This window comes from Hippocampus comes, unplaced genomic scaffold (assembly GCF_001891065.2).
Source record: "Hippocampus comes isolate QL1 unplaced genomic scaffold, H_comes_QL1_v1.1 scaffold261, whole genome shotgun sequence".
Taxonomy (NCBI): Eukaryota; Metazoa; Chordata; class Actinopteri; order Syngnathiformes; family Syngnathidae; genus Hippocampus; species Hippocampus comes.
The window spans coordinates 2,710,341-2,733,217 of NW_017805824.1; the positions used below are offsets into that span (position 1 = coordinate 2,710,341).

Below are 22,877 nucleotides of genomic sequence, written 5' to 3' on the forward strand. Positions count from 1 at the left end.
AAATCGCTCGGGACAGATTAAAGAATGGAACCATATGTGGCCCACAGGACATATTTTGCCCACCCCTGACTTAGGTTACCTTAACACCCGTATCTGTACACCTACCTAACTACAGCGTGCGGGTAATTTTGTCATCTCTATCAGAATGCTTTCAATTTAATGAATGAATGAACGTTCTAACAGGCAAAGAAAAAGACATTCAACTGAATATATGTTGTCAAAATTGCGTCCGCGCGAGGGCGACTCATGACCAGGACAAAAGTGAAGAAGGGGCTGTCCGTTGGAACTTGTTGTAACGTGCAACGCCTCGTGAGGGCGCTGTACACCCGTCTCTTGATGCCTGCTTGAATCGAGAGCTGTTTGTCCCTCTTCCTTTCCTGTAGTCACTCATTTTAAGTCTTTCAAAAATGAAAAGTCCCACCAGGTAAGGCGCGTTTATCGGGTCTTTAATAACTACCCCCTGTCAATGTTGTCATCTTTAAAAGCGATATTTGTGTATATGTTTGTGTTTTGGGCGGCTTGTAAGCGCCCACAGCACACGTTTGTTCTGCTTCACACTCGTTGCCATGACGACGTGTACCAGCTAAGGCACCCGTTAAGAAATTAGCTCAAAAGTAGGATATATGTATTATCTCGAAGCTGGAGTGAACGGGTGAAAGTACATGTCCCCCAAACTGGGTGATTAACGTTACTATACGGTGTGTAAGTGTTTTCGCTGAGGTACGAGAGGGGTTGAGCAGTTTATGATTTTTAATAACAGAAGCTCCAGGCTGCTGCTGCTGTGACTTGATAGAAATGTGCTGACTTCTCTGGCTTCTCATTGCAACGGAATTGGGACTTGTTTCTGCCACTGCCCACATTTCTCCAGACGTCTGCCCTCGTCGCGTCCCAAAGGCTGAGGGCACAGATTGGCTTTAACCGGGATTAAACCAATGAGGGAAAAAAAAATTGAATTTGTTGGCCCTTATCTCCCAGCAACATGTGGAGGGCTCTGAGCAAATGGCACAAGTTGATCTTTTGCTTCCCTTTTGGCAAGGCGTGTTTTCATGCCAGATGACACTTAGCAAACATGACTACTAGAAACGGAATTCTTGAAAAGGTTGGGGTGTAAATGAGTTGTGTTCAGAGACTACATTCATTTTCTTAGCAGTGTGGTCATGTGGGGCTAAAAGTCAAGTCAAAACATTACTTAGGGTTAGATGATATTATGGAATTGAATGTAAGAGCCGTTAAAAACAAACAAACAAAAAATTATTCTTGAATCAGATTTAAGCTTCACTTTCTCATATTCATAGTATACAACTAAATGAAGTGTTCCTTATTTACCAAGTTGACTGAACATCAAAAACATCAAGCATAATATGTGGCGGGTACAGAAAGTGAACACACCCCAGTTAAAGAAAGGTTTTAAGTTAAAAAAAAAAGAGCATGATAAACCTTTAATATGACTAATATAGATAATATGTTGTTTATTGAACAGCTGAGATCCACTGTATGTTGCACATCATTAATCTGCAGATCACCAGAGGGAGTAGCACAATGGTCCATTGAATTGAAGCAAAAAAAAAAAAGGTCAAATGATTAAATTCTTGACATTACTGTATGTTTTCAATTATTATTGAGTACTATTGTCTTATTTAAATGAATACATAAATAAAAGTATTGGAAAACAAACAGTTCTATAAAATACATAAATCTATAATATTAATAATGACACCTGAGCTGTACACAAAACATGTACTGCATTGGACTAAAAAAACTTTCGACTTCTTGGATAAATAAAAATCAAGTAAACAAATTACATAGAACAAAATTTTTTGTTTGTGTACCACAAGACCGAGGCTGTTAAACCACTGTTTTGAAAATCACTGGTGTAACACGTGACAACAATCTCCTGTGTTCTACATGTCTTGCAAAGCTCAGCAAAATGTATCAGATCTTCCAAAAGAATGTGGCAGATTCTGATATGGCCTTATGATGTTGGATTTTGAAAGTCTTTAGCCACAATTCCAAACGGTATGTTTAGTTCCAAAAGAGCACTCCACATCACCAGAAGTACGGTGGTGGGGATGCATCATGCTTGTGTGTTTTTCGTAAGCCTTAATTGTGGTAGAGGCACTTATGAACACTTTCAAATAGTAGTCCTTTTTGGCAAAATCCTTTCGCTGAAGATGAAGAGGAAATTCACCCTTTCAGCATGTCTACATCAAAACCAACAAGACGTCTTTATTAAATTGGCCGGGCCAATCCAATTGAGAATCTGGGCTGTGACCTGCAAAGGACTGCACAGACGGTCCTTCCACTATCATGGGCATTTGGAGGACTTTTACAAGGAAGAATGCACAAATCTTGCCAAGTCAAAAGTCAAGATATGCCTTGCTGAAGGCTACACACAAATACTGAAAGGTGTACCAGTAATTAAACTAAATTGTTCAAAAAAAAAAATCGTCAAACAATTGAAACCTGCTTTAGTGTACATTTTTCTCATGTCTTACCTTATCCAGAATCGCTCCACATTGTGGCCAATGGTAGAATCTAATCCAAGTCACTCACACTCCCTATTCCTGTCAAGAAATGTGAGTCATCATTGTCGTATTCTTTTTCTTTTCCTTTGCCTTCTTCCTCTTCTTAGTCTATTGGTGGATTACAGCTCTTTGGTGCATACCACCACTTAGTGTACAGGAAGCACAAAACGATTCCATATATCATCAATGGAAGCAACTCTGTTGTATTCAGCTCCACGAGTAAACACACAGGCGGACCGTGTTTCTATCAGTTGTCATCAAAACGGGCGTCTGTCAGTGACAGACTGAGAGGTCCATCGGTACTTGACCCAGTTAGTGACGATTACGCTGACGGAAGAAAACCCGCCTCGGTCAGTTCTAAAAAAAAAAAAAATATATACACTGAGCTGGATGATAATTCAATATAAATGTATTGCGATAGACTCAAGACGGCATAGACTTGCGCAACAATTACAAGCACCTTAGAGGAGATTTTGAATGCAGCCGAGTCGTCGAGCTACTCGTCTGCCGACTGAAGACACGAAGTACTGTAGCTGAAAAAAATGAAGAAGTGTGTGCACACACGCACGGCCACACGCACACAGTTTGACCAGTCGACTCAGTACAACTATGGAATAAGGTTAAATTGTGGATACTCAGGCGATCAAACACTTATGAATAGATACGAAGTGTAGAATTAAAAGAGTCCCTTGTCTTTGATGTGTTCTAGCTCTGGAGTTAGCCAGCTCTGAGACCCCGACCTTCAGCATCTCACTCAAGTCACAATCAGGCAAGTAAAACATGAATGTCACTTTTGGCATGACTGGAAATAAAGAGCCCGCAAAAAAGATAACGTCGTCCTAAAACAGTTGGTCATTCATAATGCATTCAAGTATGAGTTTGCTCCACTTATAAGGTATGAACATTGAATGACAGTGAATCTAACTATCATCAATACTGTTTTGGGGTAGCGTCTTCAGCAAATAAACATTGACGGTGCACTCCTGGAGAAGCAACTTTGCACATTACACTATGTGTCAGTGTACATAAAAACACTGTACACTCCTTGAAAATTAGTTTTACCGCCAGATATTTAGAATGTTATTTTTCCTCTTAATAGTTTACCTTTATTTAATTTGATCTTGATTCGAGTGAATTGGTTTTAATTTCATCTTTAGTCACTGTAATACTTTTTCTAAATAGATATCAAAAATCTATACTTATCAATACTGGCTGACTAACATAGGAACATATAGTATGAAACATTTTCAGGTACATTGCCCAGCCCTACTAAGCGCATTATTTAGTCTTTATATCGACCAGTTTCATGAACTTTTTCCTAGTTGTGCTGATCTCTTAATTAAAGGTTCTATATTACATGTTAAAATAAAACTAATTCATTTATCTGAGTTATTTTGAATAGTAAAAAAAGATATCTATTTTTGAAATCAATCATGATCAATATTAACCAATATGATATACTTACATTGTGATACACTTTTCAGCCACATTGTCCAGCCCTAAAATATGGGCTGCAGTTGGGAAATGCTGGAAACAAAATTCAGGCCGGAAATACTTGCTGAAAAATAATCGTCGACGGGTTGGAGTTGCAAGGCGGAATGGGTGCAGCCATCATGCATTAAAAAGTTATCATCGTTCGGCCGTCATGTGCCGACACTTAGTCGGCGACAAGGAGCGGCAGTTACGTGCCAAAAAATGATCGGCCATGGGAAGGGTTGCAAGGGGTGACGGCTTGGATGCGCAGAAATACACCGGCCGTTCGGGAATACTAACATATTTTCCTGAAATTCCAGATGGCCACCCCGTCCCTGGGCTCCAGCACGCGCGCGACCCTCGTGAGGATAAGCGGTTCAGATGATGGATGGATGGACTTGATGCAATCAGGGTTTTTGGGGTCCATCAGCGATCAGAAGGTTTGAAAAAAATTATACTCGATTACCGATTCGATCATCACATTGAAGGGGGAAATTATGATTGATTATAATGATTGTATAGTTAACTTTAAATATAAGGTTACTTTATTCTGTGACCATGCTCATTACTCAAAACACTCAGATTTCAAATCAGTATTCCCTATTGAAATGAATGCAAAGTTCAGCAATCCGTGATAGCTTCCGCAAAAAAAAAAAAAAAAAAAAAAGTAATTTGTGTTATGCAATAATATTGTACTTTATAAAAAAATATATTATTAACAATGGAATATCATGTGTACGAAACATAATGTGTGTGGTTTGGCCACCTGGCGGCAGTGTTATATAGACAGACACACAGCTAGTTTCACAAATGACTCAATAAGCTGCAGTGCAATAATATTCGTAAATTTTTGTAAAGGATAAAGAATAAATACCTGTGAGTGTTGCTATATTGTCTGTGTATATGTGTTGTGTCACTATGTGTGTTCAAATATCTGTTGCTCAAGGGTTTCAACACCACGACACCGATGCTATTCGTTAACCCGTCTGGTGTTTTGTACTGTTTTCTAAGTTCAAGCCAAATGGACTTTATTTGGGCAAAGCTATGTGGTTCTATTAAACAGAAAACAAGTAATTCTTTGTTTGATGTTTAGAGTTGACAGTAAACTACAAGTGAACATGGCAGTAAAGCTTGATGGCTCTTTTTGGAAGAATGGTGGTGGAGTTGGACTTGATTGTATTATCCTGAGATCCTATTTGTAATAGTTTCCCTCTATTATCTAGTTCACTACGGCGAGCAAAATTCACTGAAATGAATTTGCACTGTTTTATTGCATCGGAAGAATTTGACTACACTGGTGTACCAAATGAAATGTCCACTACATTTTCCTCAGTGATGTTCGGCGCTTCAGCGTGACGTCCTCGCTGTATCAGATTTAGACGGCAAGCTTTGATAATCTGCCTGCATGATATTAGATTTCACCTCATCACTTGGTGACGAAGATGAGTGCTATATTTGCATTCTAAACATGCAATTTCTTGCCTCATCAGGTAATGTAATTCCACGCTTCATTAGGACTGTGAAGTTTATCATTTGTCATCAAAGCCAAGCTGTCAATAAATGATTAAGTTCCACATTTGGGAAATGTAACTTTTGGACTCCAGCTAAATTGATTGAGCTTACACGTTAATTGCAGTTAGGAAGAGAGACTTTGTTTGATGTTGCTGCTGTATTTTAGTGGCTGCTATTTTACAGCCAAAGTGCTGCTAGAACCAAATGCGTTCAGCTATTAAAGAAAACAAACCTCCAGAGAGTCTGTACAATAATTAAAGTGTTAGCTCGATAATGTGACTGAGATTGAAATGCAGTCAGCCTGGCTGGTATAAGATTGAAGTTTCATTTCCACATGCCGCTGACTGATCAATTACAATGGATCGGAAAATTCTACACACCCATGTTCAAAAATGAGACCAAGATAAAAGATTTCAAAGTTTTTTCACCGTAATTACAAAATTTATGTTTGTCACTAATGCAAAAGAATGAGCATCATGCATTGTTTTTCTTCAGGTTGAACTTTTGAACATGTTCAAAATTTGATGGCGACAAGAAAAACATTCAAACTGTTTGCAAGCGTCTAGTGAATGTCTTTGCAACCTTTAACGAACCCTGACAAAAAAAAACCCAAAGCAAAACAAAAAAAACATACATTTGTTGTTGTTTTAGTTTGCCTTTGAAAAAAAGAACCCCCCCAAAAATCAAGAGTTTTACGGGTTTATGTTACATTATCGGTGGAAAATATTTTGAAACTATCCATCTTGGTCTCATTTTTTGATGTCAGAAAACATGGCATTGAAACAGAGGTATGTCGACTTTTTATACCCACCGTATGTTTATTATTTCTGGAAAATTGTGACAAACGCATATTAGAGGCATTTTGTTTTCTTTTTACTTTTTCAAAGACATGCATTCACATACTTCTATAGTAAATATTCATATTCCCGAGTTGATGGGGAAAGAAAGTCAGACAATCAAGGCTAACCTTTGTAAGTTCATGGTCTATTTGTTTCAAAGTGTGTTTTGACAAGAATGTCCCGCACTCACCAGCCGGAACCAAGCACAATGCTTTTTCAACCCATGTAGAGTGTAAATAAACAGTAATTGCTGTCTGACGGGATGATGGAGAGTGAACGGACTCGACTTGAATGAAGTATGGGCTCTAATTACTTCCTGCCGAAACTGGAGATGAGACAGAGCTCAGTCAGAGTCTGCTTGGCGCAACACGGATGTTTGCTCTTTGCTTCTGTTTTATTTTTCCTGCAAAGGGAACAAATATGATTAGTTGTATTTATTTTTTCTACTTCTCTTTGCTACTTTTAGGTCAATTTTGGCCCAATAATAACAACAAAGCATTGCAACAATCGACTTTTACACTTTTTTTAATCAAATAAAACTAGGTTGATACATAAAGGGCACATGAGTAAATCCATTCATCCATTTTCCAAACTGCTTATCCTCATGCCTTATTAAACATCCTGTAAAGGAATTGGACCTACGCGAGGGGAGCGATTGTGCAAGAACAGTGCATATTTGAAATTATACAGTGAAATCACTGCATACTTGAGATTCGGCATTCACAAATTCTCAAAAGCAAAGGGGATGGGGGGGGGGTGCTTTCGCTCAGACTCGCTGTTTGAATCAGCTGAGCCTTTCAGAGACCACTCAGTCTCGTCAATATTTTGAAGCAGATAGAATGCCTCCTCAACTATATGTTTTTTTTTCTAGAGACCATGGTGACTTTTCTTGAAAATCAATGCCGCTGCTATAAAGTGGCTGCTATGGAAACCCAGCTGTGCCGTCCCAGCGTTGCAAAAATGACTCAGAAATGTATTTTTTAATACAATTTTATATATATATATATATATACACACACACACACACACACACACACACACACATTCATACAGAGTCTGAAAGTGTCAAAAGGCCATGGAAACAATTTAGTTAGGTTGGAGACGTTGGTCAGCGCTCATGATATCGTTTCGGCCAGCAGAGCTCAGAACTGAATGAATGGTGATGGGTTGTCATGCCATTACACTTAAACTGAATTTGATTTATGAAGATAGTTTTGTTTCTCCATTATTTGAACCGCTTTATCCTGACTAATAAAATTGGGAGCATGCTGGAGCCTATCCCAGCTGACTTCGGACAGTAGGTGTGATACACCCTGAACTGGTCGCCAGCCAATCGCATTGCACACGACAAACAACCAATCACACTCACAATCACACCTTTGAACAATTTCAAGTGTTCAATTAACCTGACAGAGCACCCGGAGAAAATCCACGCAGGTACGGAGAGAACATGCAAACTCCACACAGGATGACCGGGGCCCATGATCTCTGTACTGTGAGGCAGACATGCCTTGTTTCTATGTTCTTAAATTGATATGTTCCAGTTTTTTTTTTTTTTTTTGCATACAATGACAAAGTTGCAATTCTATAAAGCATATGTTTTCAGTAGGTGGAACAGAATAATGAAATAACAACTCCTTTCAATTTGGAAAATGTATTTGGCACACGATAAATTTGACTAGCTTGGTCATTGAATTAATTACATTCCTATGTCAAGGTACCAACCCAACTGTATCTATGAATAGATACACATGCACAGTTGACACTATCACCGACGTGTTTACTTGTGGTTTGGTGTCTTTCTGAATAAAGGATTTCTCTTGACATTACCTGAGTCATAACAATATTTTGTGTAAGTTTGTGCGTGTAGTTAGTGACAATGGACTTTACCTGGTTTAGGTAGTCAGCTGGTATAGTTTCACTCGAGTTGCTCGCCGATTCGCCGTGATGTATTTCATGAAGGACAAAACGATCAAAAATAGCAGTTTGTTGACGCAACGTGATTATGACGTCACGGCTGTCTTTCGCGTGTGTTTAAGTTATGTATTTATGTTTTTTTTTATGCTACCTTTGTTCGGGGGAGCGCCTTTCCCGGGTTCGCGCTGGCTGGCGGAGAAATGTGGCTTCAAGCGAGTGAAACATGCCATCGATTTGGTGTCCTCTTATTAGCGTTGTTGTTTTAGTGGAAAGACGAGCTGGAACAACGCTGGTAGGTTGACACTTCCTCGGAACAAATAAGCTTGTTGTCACCTGTAACCCGACTCATCGCGTCAGGGCTAGTTAAAATACATTTGTTCATTGGACTCGGGGAAATAGCCGGTATAAACTAGGACACGACCTGCATCTTTTAGAACATAAATGTAACACGTGATTGGGCGCAGCTTCTGTCTATCAAAATCATTAACCTATCGGATTGAATAAATGAGGTAAAAGTACGAGATTGACAGTTCAATTTCAAAGATGCCTTCATGAGCCAGTGATAAACCCGAACACCGCTCTTTATTTATTAATTAATGTTACTGATAATACAATAATGATTATTTTAATGTTAATATATTTGATTATTATTAATGTACCGGGCGACCCGGTGATCCAGTGGTTAGCATGTTGACCATGCAGAGATCGAACCAGATCCCGGATCTGGCCTTCCTGTGTGGAGTTTGCATGTTCTCCCCGTGCTTGCGTGGGTTTTCTCCGGGTACTCCGGTTTCCTCCCACATTCAAAAAAATAAAAAATAAAAATCATGCATGGCAGGCTGATTGAACACTCTAAATTGTCCCTAGGTGTGGGTGTTGTTCGTCTCTGTGTGCCCCGCAATTGGCTGGCAACCGGTTTCAGGGTGTCCTCTGCCCACTGCCCGCTGGGATAGGCTCCAGCACCCCCGTGACCCTTGTGAGGATAAAGTGGATCAGAAGATGGATGGATGGGTATTAATGTACTATTTGTTTAGAAAAGGATGTGTATAATGTATTATTAATTGAATAACCAATTGTTTAATGAGATAAATGAATAAAAATTACACATTTTAACTCACCAATTTTAGGGACATTTCTAAAAAAAAAGGGATAAAATATAATCATGCAGGCAAGGACAAATCATATGAGTCAGAGAATTTTACTGCCATCTTCATTACATTGAAATTCAGGAAACACCATTTTATTACTTGAACTGTGAAGAGCTACAAATGACACATTGCAAGTTTTTTTTTTTTTAAATACTGTTTTCTTTGTGTATATTATTTTTGCTCAGGGGTATGTGATAGTTTTTTTTTTTTATTATGTTGCATCACGTGTATTTAAGTGTGATATTAGCGCTCATCTGAAACTGTATAGTTATGTCATTCGGATATTGCCTCAGGCATTTTAATCAGTTATTGGATAATTCTGAATAGGCAACCCATTCCCATTTAACTGAGGAACTGAGACTAAAAGAGCCATCACCCTATCCGTAGCGACACCGGAAGTACCCAGAACCTGCCTCTTCTGGTTTTCACCACCTCGCTGATACACTTATCACACGCATCTACCTTGCACAAATGAGATATGATTGTGTTGATTGGAATTTCCAGAGGCTGTCACAATCATTTTGATGTGAAAATAGACAGGAGATAATGGGAAAGACAGGCCTGTTATTAGAGCTCTGTCAGGGCTAAAATGATGCACCAGAGTGAAGAGGTTAAAGACACAGCTTCCTTGTTAATAATTAATTGCTCTGCGCATGGTGGATCCACTTCATTGCGCCCAGTCATCACTCGATAATTGCTTTACATTTAATTTGGCTACAGAGACTGTTTTTCAAGGTGGTTAAATTGCACTTCAAGTTAATATAGGCTCAGACAGAGACAGCAGTTTGGTCATAGACGAGTGATTAAAAAATGACAAGCTACACTAAAGGTATTAAGTGTGAGATTGAGTCAGAGTTACTCATTTAATTAACATAGCTAACGCAAGAATGTCGTTTGAGCTGATAAGAAAAAAAAATCCCTACACATACCTGCATACTGTAAGTTACATACATCGGAGAACAGGTCCTTTTTTCAAAGCATGGGTTAGTACTCTTTTCATTTGAACTGAAAACCGATCTAGAAAGTGTGTTCTCAGATATTAAATATGTAGTTTGCTTACTCCGAGGTGGTGATTTTACACCACATTGCAAAAAGTTCTGCTGTAGCAGTTCAAGGCATTTTTCACAGTTACCACAGACCAACCACTCTTGAAGATTATGTTTCCATCCATCCATGGGGGCTGGATGGCAGTCAAACTCACTTTGCCGCTAAAATGATGAATCGAATAACTGGAATAATTTGAGCACAAAGTATTTGCAGTGAACATTTCTCTACGCTTTTGCATACTCACACACCAGTCCGTGTAGAAATATTGTGGCAAGGCAGGAAGAAAGAGTGTCTGAAAGACATTGTCCAACGTTTGTCATCATTTTACACATGAAAATAAGTGAACAAAGTGCAATGTGTCTGCTGCAAAAGAAACCGAACTAATGTAGCTCTACACTCATTTGCTGGCTCCCACATCACTCACCAGATCAGGCTCCCATCTTATAAAGCCACTGGGGTGTCTTGAAGATAAAGGAAGTCGATTCCAAGTCTTGACAGCAGGGCAACCCCCCTTGCATGCTGCAATCATATTGAGATGACAATCTTGATGGAACCACTAAAACCAATTACAGACCAACCTCATTAATTTAGTGGAGGACAACATTTTGTTTCATAGTACTATGCATCCCATCCTTGATATCTGAAATGTACATGAGCAATTCACCACCATCAGATACATTTATACTGTCTCTGTAGGATAAGTAGGAGCAATTGCTGTTGTTGATGAGTCTACAAAGTAGTGATGCTGGTAAATCATTTTTAGGCAGTATTGTGATCTAACACATTTTGTGACAATTCAATGTAGTTTATGTCGTTATTGGCCTAAAATAAAGTCTTTTCCTCAGAAAACAATAAACAGAACCAAATACTCATTATTTATAAGAATTATTTCATTTGTGGGCTAGTATGGGACGATCTTTTTTAGCTTAGAATGTAGAGGTTTATGGCAAAAAGTCAAAAATATGATTTTGGCTATTTTTTTATTTTAAAAAGGTGACCATATTCTGTATTATCCCTTGGAAAAAAACATTAAACATATAAAACATTAAACAGTGTAGCACTACTTGAAAAACAATTTGACTATTTTTTTCAGATACTTTTGTTTTAATTGATTAGCACTAAAAACAGTCATTATAAACCAATTAAGACATGACAAAGAAAAATAACAGCACTATTTTTCTGTCTCTAGATGGCAGAGGCAGCATTTAGTGGCTTAGGAAAAAACACAGCGGCTAAGGGCATCTCGGAGAGGGACGTGCCTCACATTCGTCTGGTTGGGGATGGCGACGTGGAGGTAAAGTGAGATTTTTTTTTTTTTTTTACATAAATCAGTCACAGTCACACAACCTTTTTACATCTGCAGTACAGGCCATATGTATCAAAAATTCATTTTGTTGCTGTATACAGGAGCTCACATTACTTGTACACACAAAGCACTATTGGCTAGCCTTGCGTGAACACAGATAATGAGTGAGTTAATTAGACCTGAGATTGAAACCAAATGCAGACGCAAACTCATCATTTGTCATTTGAATAGAAATTGCTATATTCTGTAGTTCGCAGATTGTGGTGGTGGTGGTGGGGTTGGGAAGGGTGGAGGTGGTGGGGACCAATACGTTGTCAGCGTTTTAAATTGGCACAGCGCATACAGAATTCTGCTTAATGATTAATCCAAAGCAGTTTAATGATCCTTCATTCCAATAAAATATCACAGTAAAAGTTCTTTGCTGTCTTTGACGTGTGTGAGTTGAAGCAAATGGAGATTATAAATTTGGATATTTTCTCATCCCCAAAGGACATATACATGTTTGGAAAGAAACTGGGCCACGGAAGTTATGGGGTGGTGTACGAAGCCACACATATTAGGACACAGACCCAATGGGCCATCAAGACGGTTTGCAAGGCAGAAGTGAGTATCATAAAATGGCATGAAGTGTTTAAATCCTGTGTGGTACGTGAAATGTATGTGCAGCGGTAATGTTCAAAGTGTGCACAAGCCTCAGGTCCTTAGGTCACTGGATCCATTACCTTTTTATCTTGTGTATGTTTGCGTGTGTGTTTTTGCATTGCATTTTTATGTATTAAAAGCGGTCTTAATAACGTTTTAGTGATTGATAATGTTGCAGTGGCTTAAAATAATATTCAATATACTTTTGCCTTATTTTTTATGTTCACTCGAACCTACTACACTACTGTATTTTAATGTTGGTCATTACTGTGTTTTTATTAATTAATTAGCCGGGAAGTACAAAGATCAAGATGCTGGAGCAAGAAATCAAAATACTCAAACAAGTCGACCACCCTCACATACTACGCCTGGAGGAGATCTATGAGACCGCCCAGGTAAGCTTTGCCGTTGTTTGCATTTATCATCATGTCCAGGGACGTTCAGATACATTTCGACTTTGGGTCGTGAGGTGCATCTATGCTTCCTCCCAAGATGACATATTTGATCACTGAGCTGTGTGTGGGAGGTGAACTGAAGCAAGTGCTACAGCAGAAACAGTTCTTTCCTGAGGAGGAGGCGAGACACATTATTGGATGCTTAGCTGACGCCATCACCTACCTTCACAAAAAAAGTAACACGTTTCTCTTCATTGATACTTTGCAACCAGTGCACCTCTTTAAGCATTGATGTGAAGCTTTGTGACACACTGATGCTTGGATTCGGAAAAAAATAACAGCAAACAACTTTTTTTAAGTGAAAGGGACTGCTTTTAGTCGTATGTCGTCAAATTTGGTTTGTTGACCTCAGTGGTCCCTCACTGTTGAGAGGCAATCAGTGGCTTTAGGCCGGTAGGATACATTGCATGTTTATGTCAAGTAATTATATACTGTATGTGGGTGTAATAATAATAATGTTTCTTTCAACTTGCAGACATAATGCATCGGGATTTGAAACTTGAGAATATTTTGGTGAAAAATTCTCTTGATGATTACAATGGCAGGCTTGACATTAAGGTAAGGTTACAATTATTCTAAAACTATACACCAAAGCTTCTGTCTCCTCCTGTGTTTGAATATGCTTCACCCACCATTTCCACTATATTTAGCAATAACTAGATCTCATTATGACAGGCTCCCTCTGGTGTCAAACACCTGTACAAAAGTAAAGGCAGTGTCTTAAAACAAACTACCAGCTGAGCTCAGCATGTTGTGCATTCATAACAAGCCAACAATGCAATACGGGCCATGCAGGTTGAAAGGGAGCATTTCTAAACATATCCAATTTGGGAGAAAGACGTGTTATCTTTGTCGACTTGAGTTACATGATCTGATTTGTGAACCTAAAAAACACTGCAAACAAATGGCTTTCATGCCAGCTTCCGTTTTATGTGTGAATAGGCTTTTTTTTAACTGTGTAATTATTTGAATGGAGTTTAGGAGAAGCATAGTAGTCAAACTGTTTGTAAGTTCTAAGGATCCCAATTTCTGTTGTTGCTGCAGTCTACAATATTGTTGGATATTCCTGGACACCTCATCGGGGCTGCAAATCTGACCCAGTACAACCTCAGTGGACACAAACTTTGCGGCACCTGTACAAAAGAATGGCATTTAAATATTTTCATTTCTGTGTATTTCAAGAAAGGTTGTCACATTTCAGGTTAAAAGAATGGCATTTTAGGGTATTTCTACTGCGATCAAATGTCAAAAAGGGTCAAATATAATCCGAACAATATGGAAGCGTAAACTGGCCAATGCACACTGGACTTGTCGTACAAAGACGAGACAACAGAACATTTTTTTCTCAGATCTCTATGGAACAATGAGATGATTTGCTTTTCTCCAACCAGGTTGCAGACTTTGGCTTATCAGTGAAGACTTTGGGTGTTGGAAGTGATAATATTCTGTCAGACATTTGTGGCACTCCAGTCTATATGGGTATGTATGACAATTGCATTCCCTCACAGTGATGATCATCATGACGATAGCAAGTGTGGTATAAGCTGCAGCGTGAACGCCTGCAGCTGTCTTTGATTCTACCGCCGGGGGGCCTGTGCTGGAACTTAATGAGCTGGGATTGTAAATGTGATATTGCCATTTTCAAATAATTCCATGTCCCTAATTATAGCTCCTGAAATGATGAGCCAACGTGGTTACACACACTGGTGTGACATGTGGAGCGTAGGAGTCATTATGTATATTTTGTAAGTATACACAGTGAAGACTGATGTTATTCAAACCCAGGCCAAATTTGGAGTTGAAGTTCACCACTTATGGCCGACAATAAGGCGCGCTATAGCCGCCCATGCCGGCGAGAAGACCGAGTCCACATGCTGGCTGTCACATCGGATTCCCCCCCGAATACCCATACCCTCACAACACCCCAACCATCCCATCACCCCGGCTCACCCTCGCACTTCACTTGTTGACGTGCGAACACTCATGGCTGAAAATGAGGCGCTCTAGTCTACGTGCTGAGTCTCACGTCTGACACCGCCCCCCGTCTTTTCTCTTTGTGACCTGCATGTGCTCGCAGCCAACAACAAGGCACATAAAATGTGTCTCGAGAATCTATGGCATAGGTTATGCGTGAATATCCTGCAGAATGGTGCAAAATATAGTTACTATGTTTAGCTGCAGTCAATAAGCCTTTAAATCCGAACATTGGCGAATATTGGCAGTATTCTGGTTTGTAAAAGCCATGTATACGCGTGCAAAAATCTAAATATGCTTTTATTCTGGTTTTCACATGAGACGTAAATGACAAAGTATGTTTTTAGACACACATATACGTGTGTATAAGTCCTTATGTCTGGTGCACATACAAGCACAGGTAAACAATCATGGTGAAACTTTTGGAGCAAGTAGGAAAACAACTGCTTTATTCCTGTGGTGACTGACATGGATATAATGTGTTTTGTTGACGGTAGAAAGTAACAATCTTAAATGATGTCTATTTGCGTCACGACGTTGTCCATGCACGCCGTACCTATATACAATATTCACATGCATACACTCTTCATGCATCCATGGACTATGAATACATGAGTCCCATCTGTCTCCTCCAACAGGCTGTGCGGGGAGCCTCCATTTATATCCAAATCAAAAGAAAACCGACTTAAGGAGATTAGAACAATAGGAGTCCAATTTTCTTCACCCATCTGGGACACAGTCAGCAATGCAGGTGACACTTTATCACAAATGTCCGTTTCTAAAGACTCACAAATTAAAGGCAAAATGCATTGATGTTCAAATAAGAGGGAAACTTTTGTGTCATTGACAAGGCTTGACAAATGCCCTGAATGACTTGACTTTGTCAACAGCCAAAACAGTAGTGACGTGCCTCCTGAAAGAAAACCCTGCTTACCGCATGTCAGCTAATCAGTTACGAGACAACCCGTGGATTACAGTAAGACACCCGACCGACTCTTCTGACTGCAGTCACTACGGGAATGGAATGAGGGGTGCTCACTAGCTAGTTTGTTTACAGGGTGACACCAGCACGCCGGCGATGCCTCTCAACGCACTGGAGATGATGCACAACTTCCACGAACAGGAGAAGAGTAAGGCCATTTAACTTCAAATGAATCAAAAATATCCATTGCACATCCTACTTAGAACTTCTACACTTTTTTTGGAAATTATCAGAGGCTCTGGGTGGTAACTGTGCGTTGACTCCCATTCAATGAGTTTGAATGTGATTCTGAACACAGCCACAGCTGTTACACAAAGTATTTGGGAGGTCGGTAAATGACTGGACGCCTCGGCCCGCTTCAAAGAAGGTGACGTCAAAGCCGGTGATCAATGTGGCGAATATACACCGTTAACATTTAAACTTGTTTTTATACATAGTCACCGTTCTATCACCACCAAGGCCCCGTGTCCTTCGGGAGTCAAAAAAAGTACAGTCAGGTGGCAATAATTTCAGCAAAAAGATGCACTCAGCACTACTTGTCCAAGTCTCCGTCAGATAGAGGAAATGCAGGTCATTGGAAAGAAAGGACTCCCTCAGGATAAAAGTTGATGACCGGACATTTAACAAAGCGATCCTTATGGGAGTAGCGGGACTACGTGGCTCTTCTGATCGACAAGCTCAGGGGAAGCTCCTTCGGGAGCTGGAGGTCGACGTCGAAGTGCGGAGGGCAGCAAAGCCGAGGAGCCACAGTAAAGCCGACGACCGGTGCCAGGCGGAAATTGACAGGGTCCAGGAAGCACCACGTCAAAGTAAATCCATGCGTTCGGGAATGAACCGATGACAAAAATTGTTTTAGCTTCCGCTTTAGCTTCACCAGCCGACTGCCGCTTTTGCCGTGGCGAGGCTTTCACAATGAATGAAGAGCGTGAATGCAGAAGATGTCTGAACGAGGGCAGCGTCTTCTCCCGACCCTGCTCGAATGTACCAGATTGTCCGACGTTTTGTTGAAAATTCAATGAAGATTGGCCATCATAAACACGCAGAGACTCAGTCAGTACAGCACCACATTCCTCAAACAAACGAACCAGTTTCAAGGCCATCTTCTGCTGCCATCCATGACAGGTACCCAGGACCTAAAAACAACCCAGAACCTCTCCCGTGTTGCCAGGACTGCTTCACCAGTGTCACCCGACGCCAAAAGCAACGGCTTGAACCATGATGATCTCAATGACTCTTGCTGCACTCCTTCCACGTCCAACAAACTGGTACTTTACACTCATTCACTAGATCCACACGTGCATTTCCTTACTGGGGGATCTGTATGGCTCTCGTGTAAACATGATATCAAATTTCCATTAAAAAAAACGATTTGCCTTTCAGTCAGCTGCATACGCATTTTACATTCGAATGATAAAGGACGCCGTGCTTAGCAGTTCCAATTCACAAACATAATTTATCACTTTCACTCTGCCGACAGGTACACAACCAGATAAAACGGAAATTTCCTCTGAAAGTGGAAAAACTACAAGAGAGGACAAACTTTATTTGAGTTCATTTAAAGCATTTGTTTTGACGTAGGATTATGCACCAAACTACAACACTTTGCAGAGTGGTGTTGCAGGATGTGAAAAAATGTTGTCTGCCCCCCGCCTCCCTTTTTTTTTTTGGACACCACAACATCCACACGGATCATACATTGTTAAATCTTGAGTTACGCGCCACTATTAGGACACACTTTTTCTTTTTTGGGGGGAATTTTTTTATTTATGGTTGGTACCCTTGTCTGTTGCTCTTAAGACCAAAGAGGGCAGCGGCCATCAACAGGAAAAAGAGAAAATCATTGCCGGGGCAGTTCAGCCCACCACACCACAGGTATCTTGGACTTTTTTACTGTCTCTTTCAGATCCACTCTAGTGTTCATTACTTAGTTGTTGCTCATCGACGGCCAACATTTGTCTGGCATTCACAAGTCTCGGGAAAACTCCAAGTGCCATGATTTACAGCCAGTCTCAGACTTCAATGACGACACTCCCTGGCTTGATGCCACCTATGTGTTTGGGTTAGAAGTCATTACAGGAGAATGTGTGTAGGTAAAAGTTGTGGAAGCCAGACACGTAAAGTAAATAAAGACTTATGTGCGCGAAAGGGAGAATATGGCCCTAAGTTGTTTTTGTTCATTTGATCCTATTAACCCACTTACTATTTCTGGGAGGTCAATTTGTCACCATTCGGTGTTTGAAATCTCTAAACATGTGGATATTTTTTGCCCATTTAATATTTTCTAATTACAATGGCTTGTATTCATTTTTTTAAACACATGTCCTGTTTGGCTGCTTGTTTTTGAAGAATGTAGGATCTGTCCCCTCTTTAAAATGTTTTTAATTTTCTGGTCAACAGCGAAGTTTTGAGGAAGGTTTTTTTTTTCCCCATAACCTATCATACTTTTTAAATGCAGACAACTTGGTAAAACATATACTGGGTTACCTGTATAAAAACTAGAAAAGTGTGAACATTTTACTCAACTGTTCTGGTTGAGGTCATTTTTTTTTTTTTTTTTTTTTGAGGGGGGGAGGGCGGTTTTCAAGTTCAAAAAGGTACTTATGTAGTAGACAAACAAACATAGTAGGGCATGATAAGCTAGACTGGCCATAGATCCAAAGCCAGTTTCAGGCGACTGCCAGAATCAAGCTGCCAGGCTTGTACAAACATGGTATATGCTTACCAGATACACAAGAACTTGATTTCTAACCCTTTTCAAATTGCTGGGGTCAAATTCACGCCAACGATAAAGATGTTGGTACATTTTTTTATAAAAACCTTTCTTGGATGTTACATTTTTTAGGGGACAGAAGGGTTGAAGCATCTAGTCTCCATGTTGCTTACTTTTGTTTTCACCGCTAGGTGGTGCCAAATTAACCTTTCACTAAAGCAATGAAGACATGACCATGTTGCTGCTGTTTTTTCCCCCTTTAAATGAATGTGATTGACAATTGTGTTACGCAAGATGAATATGAATCTGATCCCCGCAGACTGGCGTGAAACCCCGCCCACAGTCGAGTGTAAAGTCCCGCAAGTCTCAGCGCAAGACAAATGTCAACTCGGTGAAGAAAGCAGCCTCCCATCAAAACGGACAGAGATCTCCTCCATCTCCTCTAGAAGTATGACTGACTGTCAGGGACTGTCAAAACAAGACTAAAGGCACAGAGGTGCCTCACGGAACAAAGAAGGACCTTAAAACTAGATTTAGTGTTTGATGAAAAAAATGATTTGAAAGAGATTTCCTGTATTTAATGATACGGTTTAACAGGGATGTGAACAAATAATGCAATCTGGCGGGAATGAGTAGAGATACTTGTAATGGCAATGCCAAATAAATCGTACGATGCTCTCTGTGGCCTGTTTGTGTACACTTGCTCAAATTCAGCCTTTGATTCAAATGCTTTCTTTTCAAACTGTCAGAGAGCTGCTGTTCGTTTAACAAGAGGCTTATCACTGTGGCTGTACCTGTAGTCTGTACATACTGTGAGCTAGTTTTTAATGTTTTAGTCATAAATATATTTCAGATGTACCAAATGACGAGGCCAGTGTGTGCACTTTGTAACCACCGTATAAATCCAGAATCTCTCCTGTACTGTCCTGTTTTTGCCAAAGGGCTTCAATCTGCGGGACAGAGCAGATTGACTGCGCAAATGTTTACTTTTTCACCACCGGCTGTTGCCAGGCTGCCCAAAAAACACAAGGGACTCTTTAAGGTATTCAAATACACTTCTCACATACAGAAAATATCGAACAACTGTCCATGGTGGTATGTGAAAATGACTAATTTTATAGCAGCAAAGGCTGTTGATGAGAAATGTGTTTATATTATGTTAGCATTCAGGAAGTACATGGTGTCATAAAGGCTCAATGTTACAAATAGATTACGCCTCTATACTCGGATCCTTGATCCAACTTTCTCTCTGTCTCCATAAATGTCCTTTGAGGACTTCCTATTTCACGCCCCAAAAGTTACTCTCTCGAAGTTCATATTCGTGACATTAAGATGTTTTACTGTTGAAAATGCATCCTGGTCAAGCTCAGACACCCAGCTCTGCTCAAATATGAGACCCCTCCAAAAGTATTGGAACGCCAACGTCAATTCCTTTGTTTTTGTGGTATACTGAAGATGTTTGGGTTTCAGATCAAAACAAATGTTTAGAAGTCCAGTTGTTATTCCTTGGTATTTGCAGCTAGATGAGTTGAACAAGTCAGGACAGAGCCACCCACTTTTCAAATTCTCAAAAGTATTGGAACAGACATGATTAAATTAGAGTGAATAACATTTCACGTTTGTTTGCATAAGCCTTACTTGCAATAACTGCATCAAGCCTCTTGACTGCAGCTCCTTTCAGCTCCTGTTTGTTTCTCGGGGTTTCTCTCTGCAGGAGGTGAAATGCACGCTCTCTTGAACTTTTTCGCCCTGGTGAAGTCCTTTGTTGTGTTGGCAGGGTCTTTTGGGTCATTGTCTTTTTACATGACGAAGCTATTCCCAATGAGTTTAGATGCATTTTTCTGTAAGTTGCCACTGATTAAGCAGATCCTTTCTTTCTCCATACGTTGGTCGTACCATCACTTGGGAGAGGTTAATCCTAGCCGCATCGGTCCATAAAACTTATAAAACTTTTGTGGCTCATCTCTGTACATTCTTTGGAAAATCCAATCCGGCCTTCTAATTCTTTTTGCTGATGATTGGTTTGCATCTTGTGGTATGGAATGTCTATTTCTTTTCTTGGGTCTTCTTCAAACAGTGGGTTGTGTTGAGGAATTTCGCCTTACCATGAGAACTATTGAAACTAATCTGTGTCCTGTACATCTGCTGAAGCACTCAAGACAAGGGTAGTGTTATGCTTTCCTCCTCTTTAGCCCTTGGGCAATTTAACAGCCCCCAAAAGGCCTTCTCCCCGGTCCTCCATCTTTGTGAAGTTCTTCAGGGCTGTCGAGTTCCCTGGGAAGGGAACTCCAAACTCATAATTTGTGCACAGCAGATGTGGTCAGTAGTTTGTCACCATGTCAGGACTGAACTGTATTGACCTTTCTTTGTCTCTGATTTTTACATAAGGGGAAGGACTGCCCGCCCCTCATTAACATAATTAACACACTATGCCTATATATACGTGAGACTGTATTTCTTCGAGGCTTCCTGATGAAATCTGAGACTCACAGGAGCCCGAATCAATTCGTGTTGCGTTGTGATAAACTTCAGAAAAGACGACGTGGTGTTGGGTCTTCTTCCACCTTATAGAGAGATAAAAGAACCTGTGTCCAAGGAGAGCCAGAAAGAAACGAAAAGCTGACTCTCCTCAACAGGTTGTGCTTCCTTCACCCCTGTCTTGTGGAGGTTGGCAGTGATGTCACTGACTGGTTGTTTCTTCACAATATTTCTGTCATCAACTGTGGTTGATACACTTTGGCTGACCTTGCTCAGTACACCGGTAGTTTCTTTCTTTTTCGGGACATTCCAAATTGTTGTATTGGCTATGCCTAGTGTTTGTGCAATAACTCTGAGCCATTTTCCCTATTCGCTCTGCTTCCAAATGGTTGGCTTTTCTCCCATTGACAACTCTCTGGTCTTCATGTTTGCTGAACAGCAATCGCAGTTTTCACAGGTGAAACCCAAAGTCAAACGCAAGCGCTATCTGTTGTTGAAGCAATCATTCGTAAAGGCAACACCTGAGCAACTCGCAACACTCATTAGTCACATGCTTCAATACTTTTGCTCACTTGAGAAGTGGTTGGCTTGCAACAAAAGGTGCTCTGTCCTGAGTTGTTTAACACATCTTCATGTCAATGAAATAAAAGCTGAAACCCAAATGTCTTTCGAATACAACAAAAACTAAAGGAAGTGACCTTGCTGTTCCAATACTTTGGAAGGGGACTGTATGCCAAAATCTTGAACAATGACACTTTTGTTCCATAAAAACTCAATATAATGGTTTTATCAACGAAGCGACATTTACCCAATTACGCAGATCCTGAATGAAACGATATCCCAACACTGTGGCGGGCGATGGGGATTTTCCTTCTGACGCGGTGACCTCTCAATTTCAAACACAGCTCCCACTCGGTGTCAAAACAGAAAGACTGTCACACAGGCTGGTTCTGCTCCGTGTGAATGCAGAGGATTGGGACTGGAGGGCACCATGGCTCTAATCTTGTTTGGAGGCCGTTGAAAGCAGCCAGAGCTACTTTGAGGGCGCTTCCATTCAAGCACAGGTTTTTTTCCGCCGTAGAGAGAATAATCCCTCGCATAGATACAACATTAAAGTAGCCAAGCAGAACACACAGAGGCTGAATTTCAAATCCATCCATTTGCATCTTGGAAGTGAATGAGTGCCAGTAATGGGGCCTTGTTTTTTTCTTTTTTTTTTTTAAGCCTGTGTTCAAAAAAACAAGCTGCTATTTGTTTGTATTGCACACAAGAAACGACGGCTGTAAAACATTTATCAAAGTTCAATGGGTTCTTTTCTCCTCACTGTTTTGTTCGGAGAGAGCAAACCATGAAATATTAAGATTCTGAAGACTTTATTGTAATTGCGAAAGCTGGGGTTTTCTCACTGGTATGAGTCATTCTTGTTTGAGGTTGCTGAATTCATTTCTTGGAGATGATGCTGAAATGTACTTCCTGTATTTTTGACATTGTATAATGGCAAACTGTGATGCTGTGCATTGTCTCACAAATGAATCAGCTTTTTTTTTTTTTTGTATTAAAAATAAATAAATGGCCAAGAAATACGCCGTCCCGTCTTATTCATAAAAATCCAGGAAAAAAAGTGATTATGCTTTAATCTCTCATCTCAATGTATATCACTACAACTCAATGAAAAGCATCCACATTTTGTGTTTCATATACCCCAAATGATTTTCCTTTTTCAAATGTGCAGCGGATATAAAAAGTCTACACACCCAGGCTCAAATGCCAGGTTTTTGTAATATTAAAAAAATGAGGCCAAGATAAATCATTTTTAAACTGTCTACCATTAAGATGGCATATAACCTGCAAACCATGGCTTGAGCTGTA

General features: G+C 40.1%; 1 protein-coding gene across 3 annotated transcripts; it reads left to right on the top strand.

Annotated features, from left to right (window-relative positions):
* Window positions 1-105: 105 nt before the first annotated feature.
* Window positions 106-22,600, top strand: stk33 (serine/threonine kinase 33). 3 transcript variants are annotated; one of them, XR_002170252.1, is made up of 16 exons: window positions 106-424; window positions 3,235-3,294; window positions 4,319-4,438; window positions 11,651-11,755; window positions 12,257-12,370; window positions 12,700-12,804; window positions 12,902-13,040; window positions 13,340-13,422; window positions 14,256-14,343; window positions 14,534-14,609; window positions 15,477-15,589; window positions 15,729-15,814; window positions 15,896-15,968; window positions 16,943-17,085; window positions 18,850-19,572; window positions 21,914-22,600. XR_002170252.1 is itself a non-coding variant. In XM_019887017.1 (15 exons), exons 3-15 carry the CDS (start codon window positions 4,319-4,321, stop codon window positions 18,982-18,984), a joined length of 1,380 nt encoding a protein of 459 aa, XP_019742576.1. In that variant the 5' UTR covers window positions 106-424; window positions 3,235-3,294; the 3' UTR covers window positions 18,985-21,058. The 3 variants fall into 3 exon arrangements, 2 of the variants coding, with proteins under 2 accessions (XP_019742576.1, XP_019742577.1); XM_019887017.1 differs by lacking the exon at window positions 21,914-22,600 and having other exon boundaries at window positions 18,850-21,058; XM_019887018.1 differs by lacking the exons at window positions 106-424; window positions 3,235-3,294; window positions 4,319-4,438; window positions 21,914-22,600 and adding an exon at window positions 8,476-8,558 and having other exon boundaries at window positions 18,850-20,576.
* The last annotated feature ends 277 nt before the right edge of the window (window positions 22,601-22,877 follow it).

What these genes read in the sequence shown, in the direction of transcription:
- stk33 (XM_019887017.1), top strand. Translation starts at nt 4,319, where the DNA reads ATGGCCACCCCGTCCCTGGGCTCCAGCACGCGCGCGACCCTCGTGAGG. An exon ending in AGATCTATGAGACCGCCCAG is followed by an intron (nt 12,805 to 12,901) that starts GTAAGCTTTGCC and finishes CTTCCTCCCAAG; the next exon opens with ATGACATATTTGATCACTGA. An exon ending in CTTCCACGTCCAACAAACTG is followed by an intron (nt 17,086 to 18,849) that starts GTACTTTACACT and finishes TGATCCCCGCAG; the next exon opens with ACTGGCGTGAAACCCCGCCC.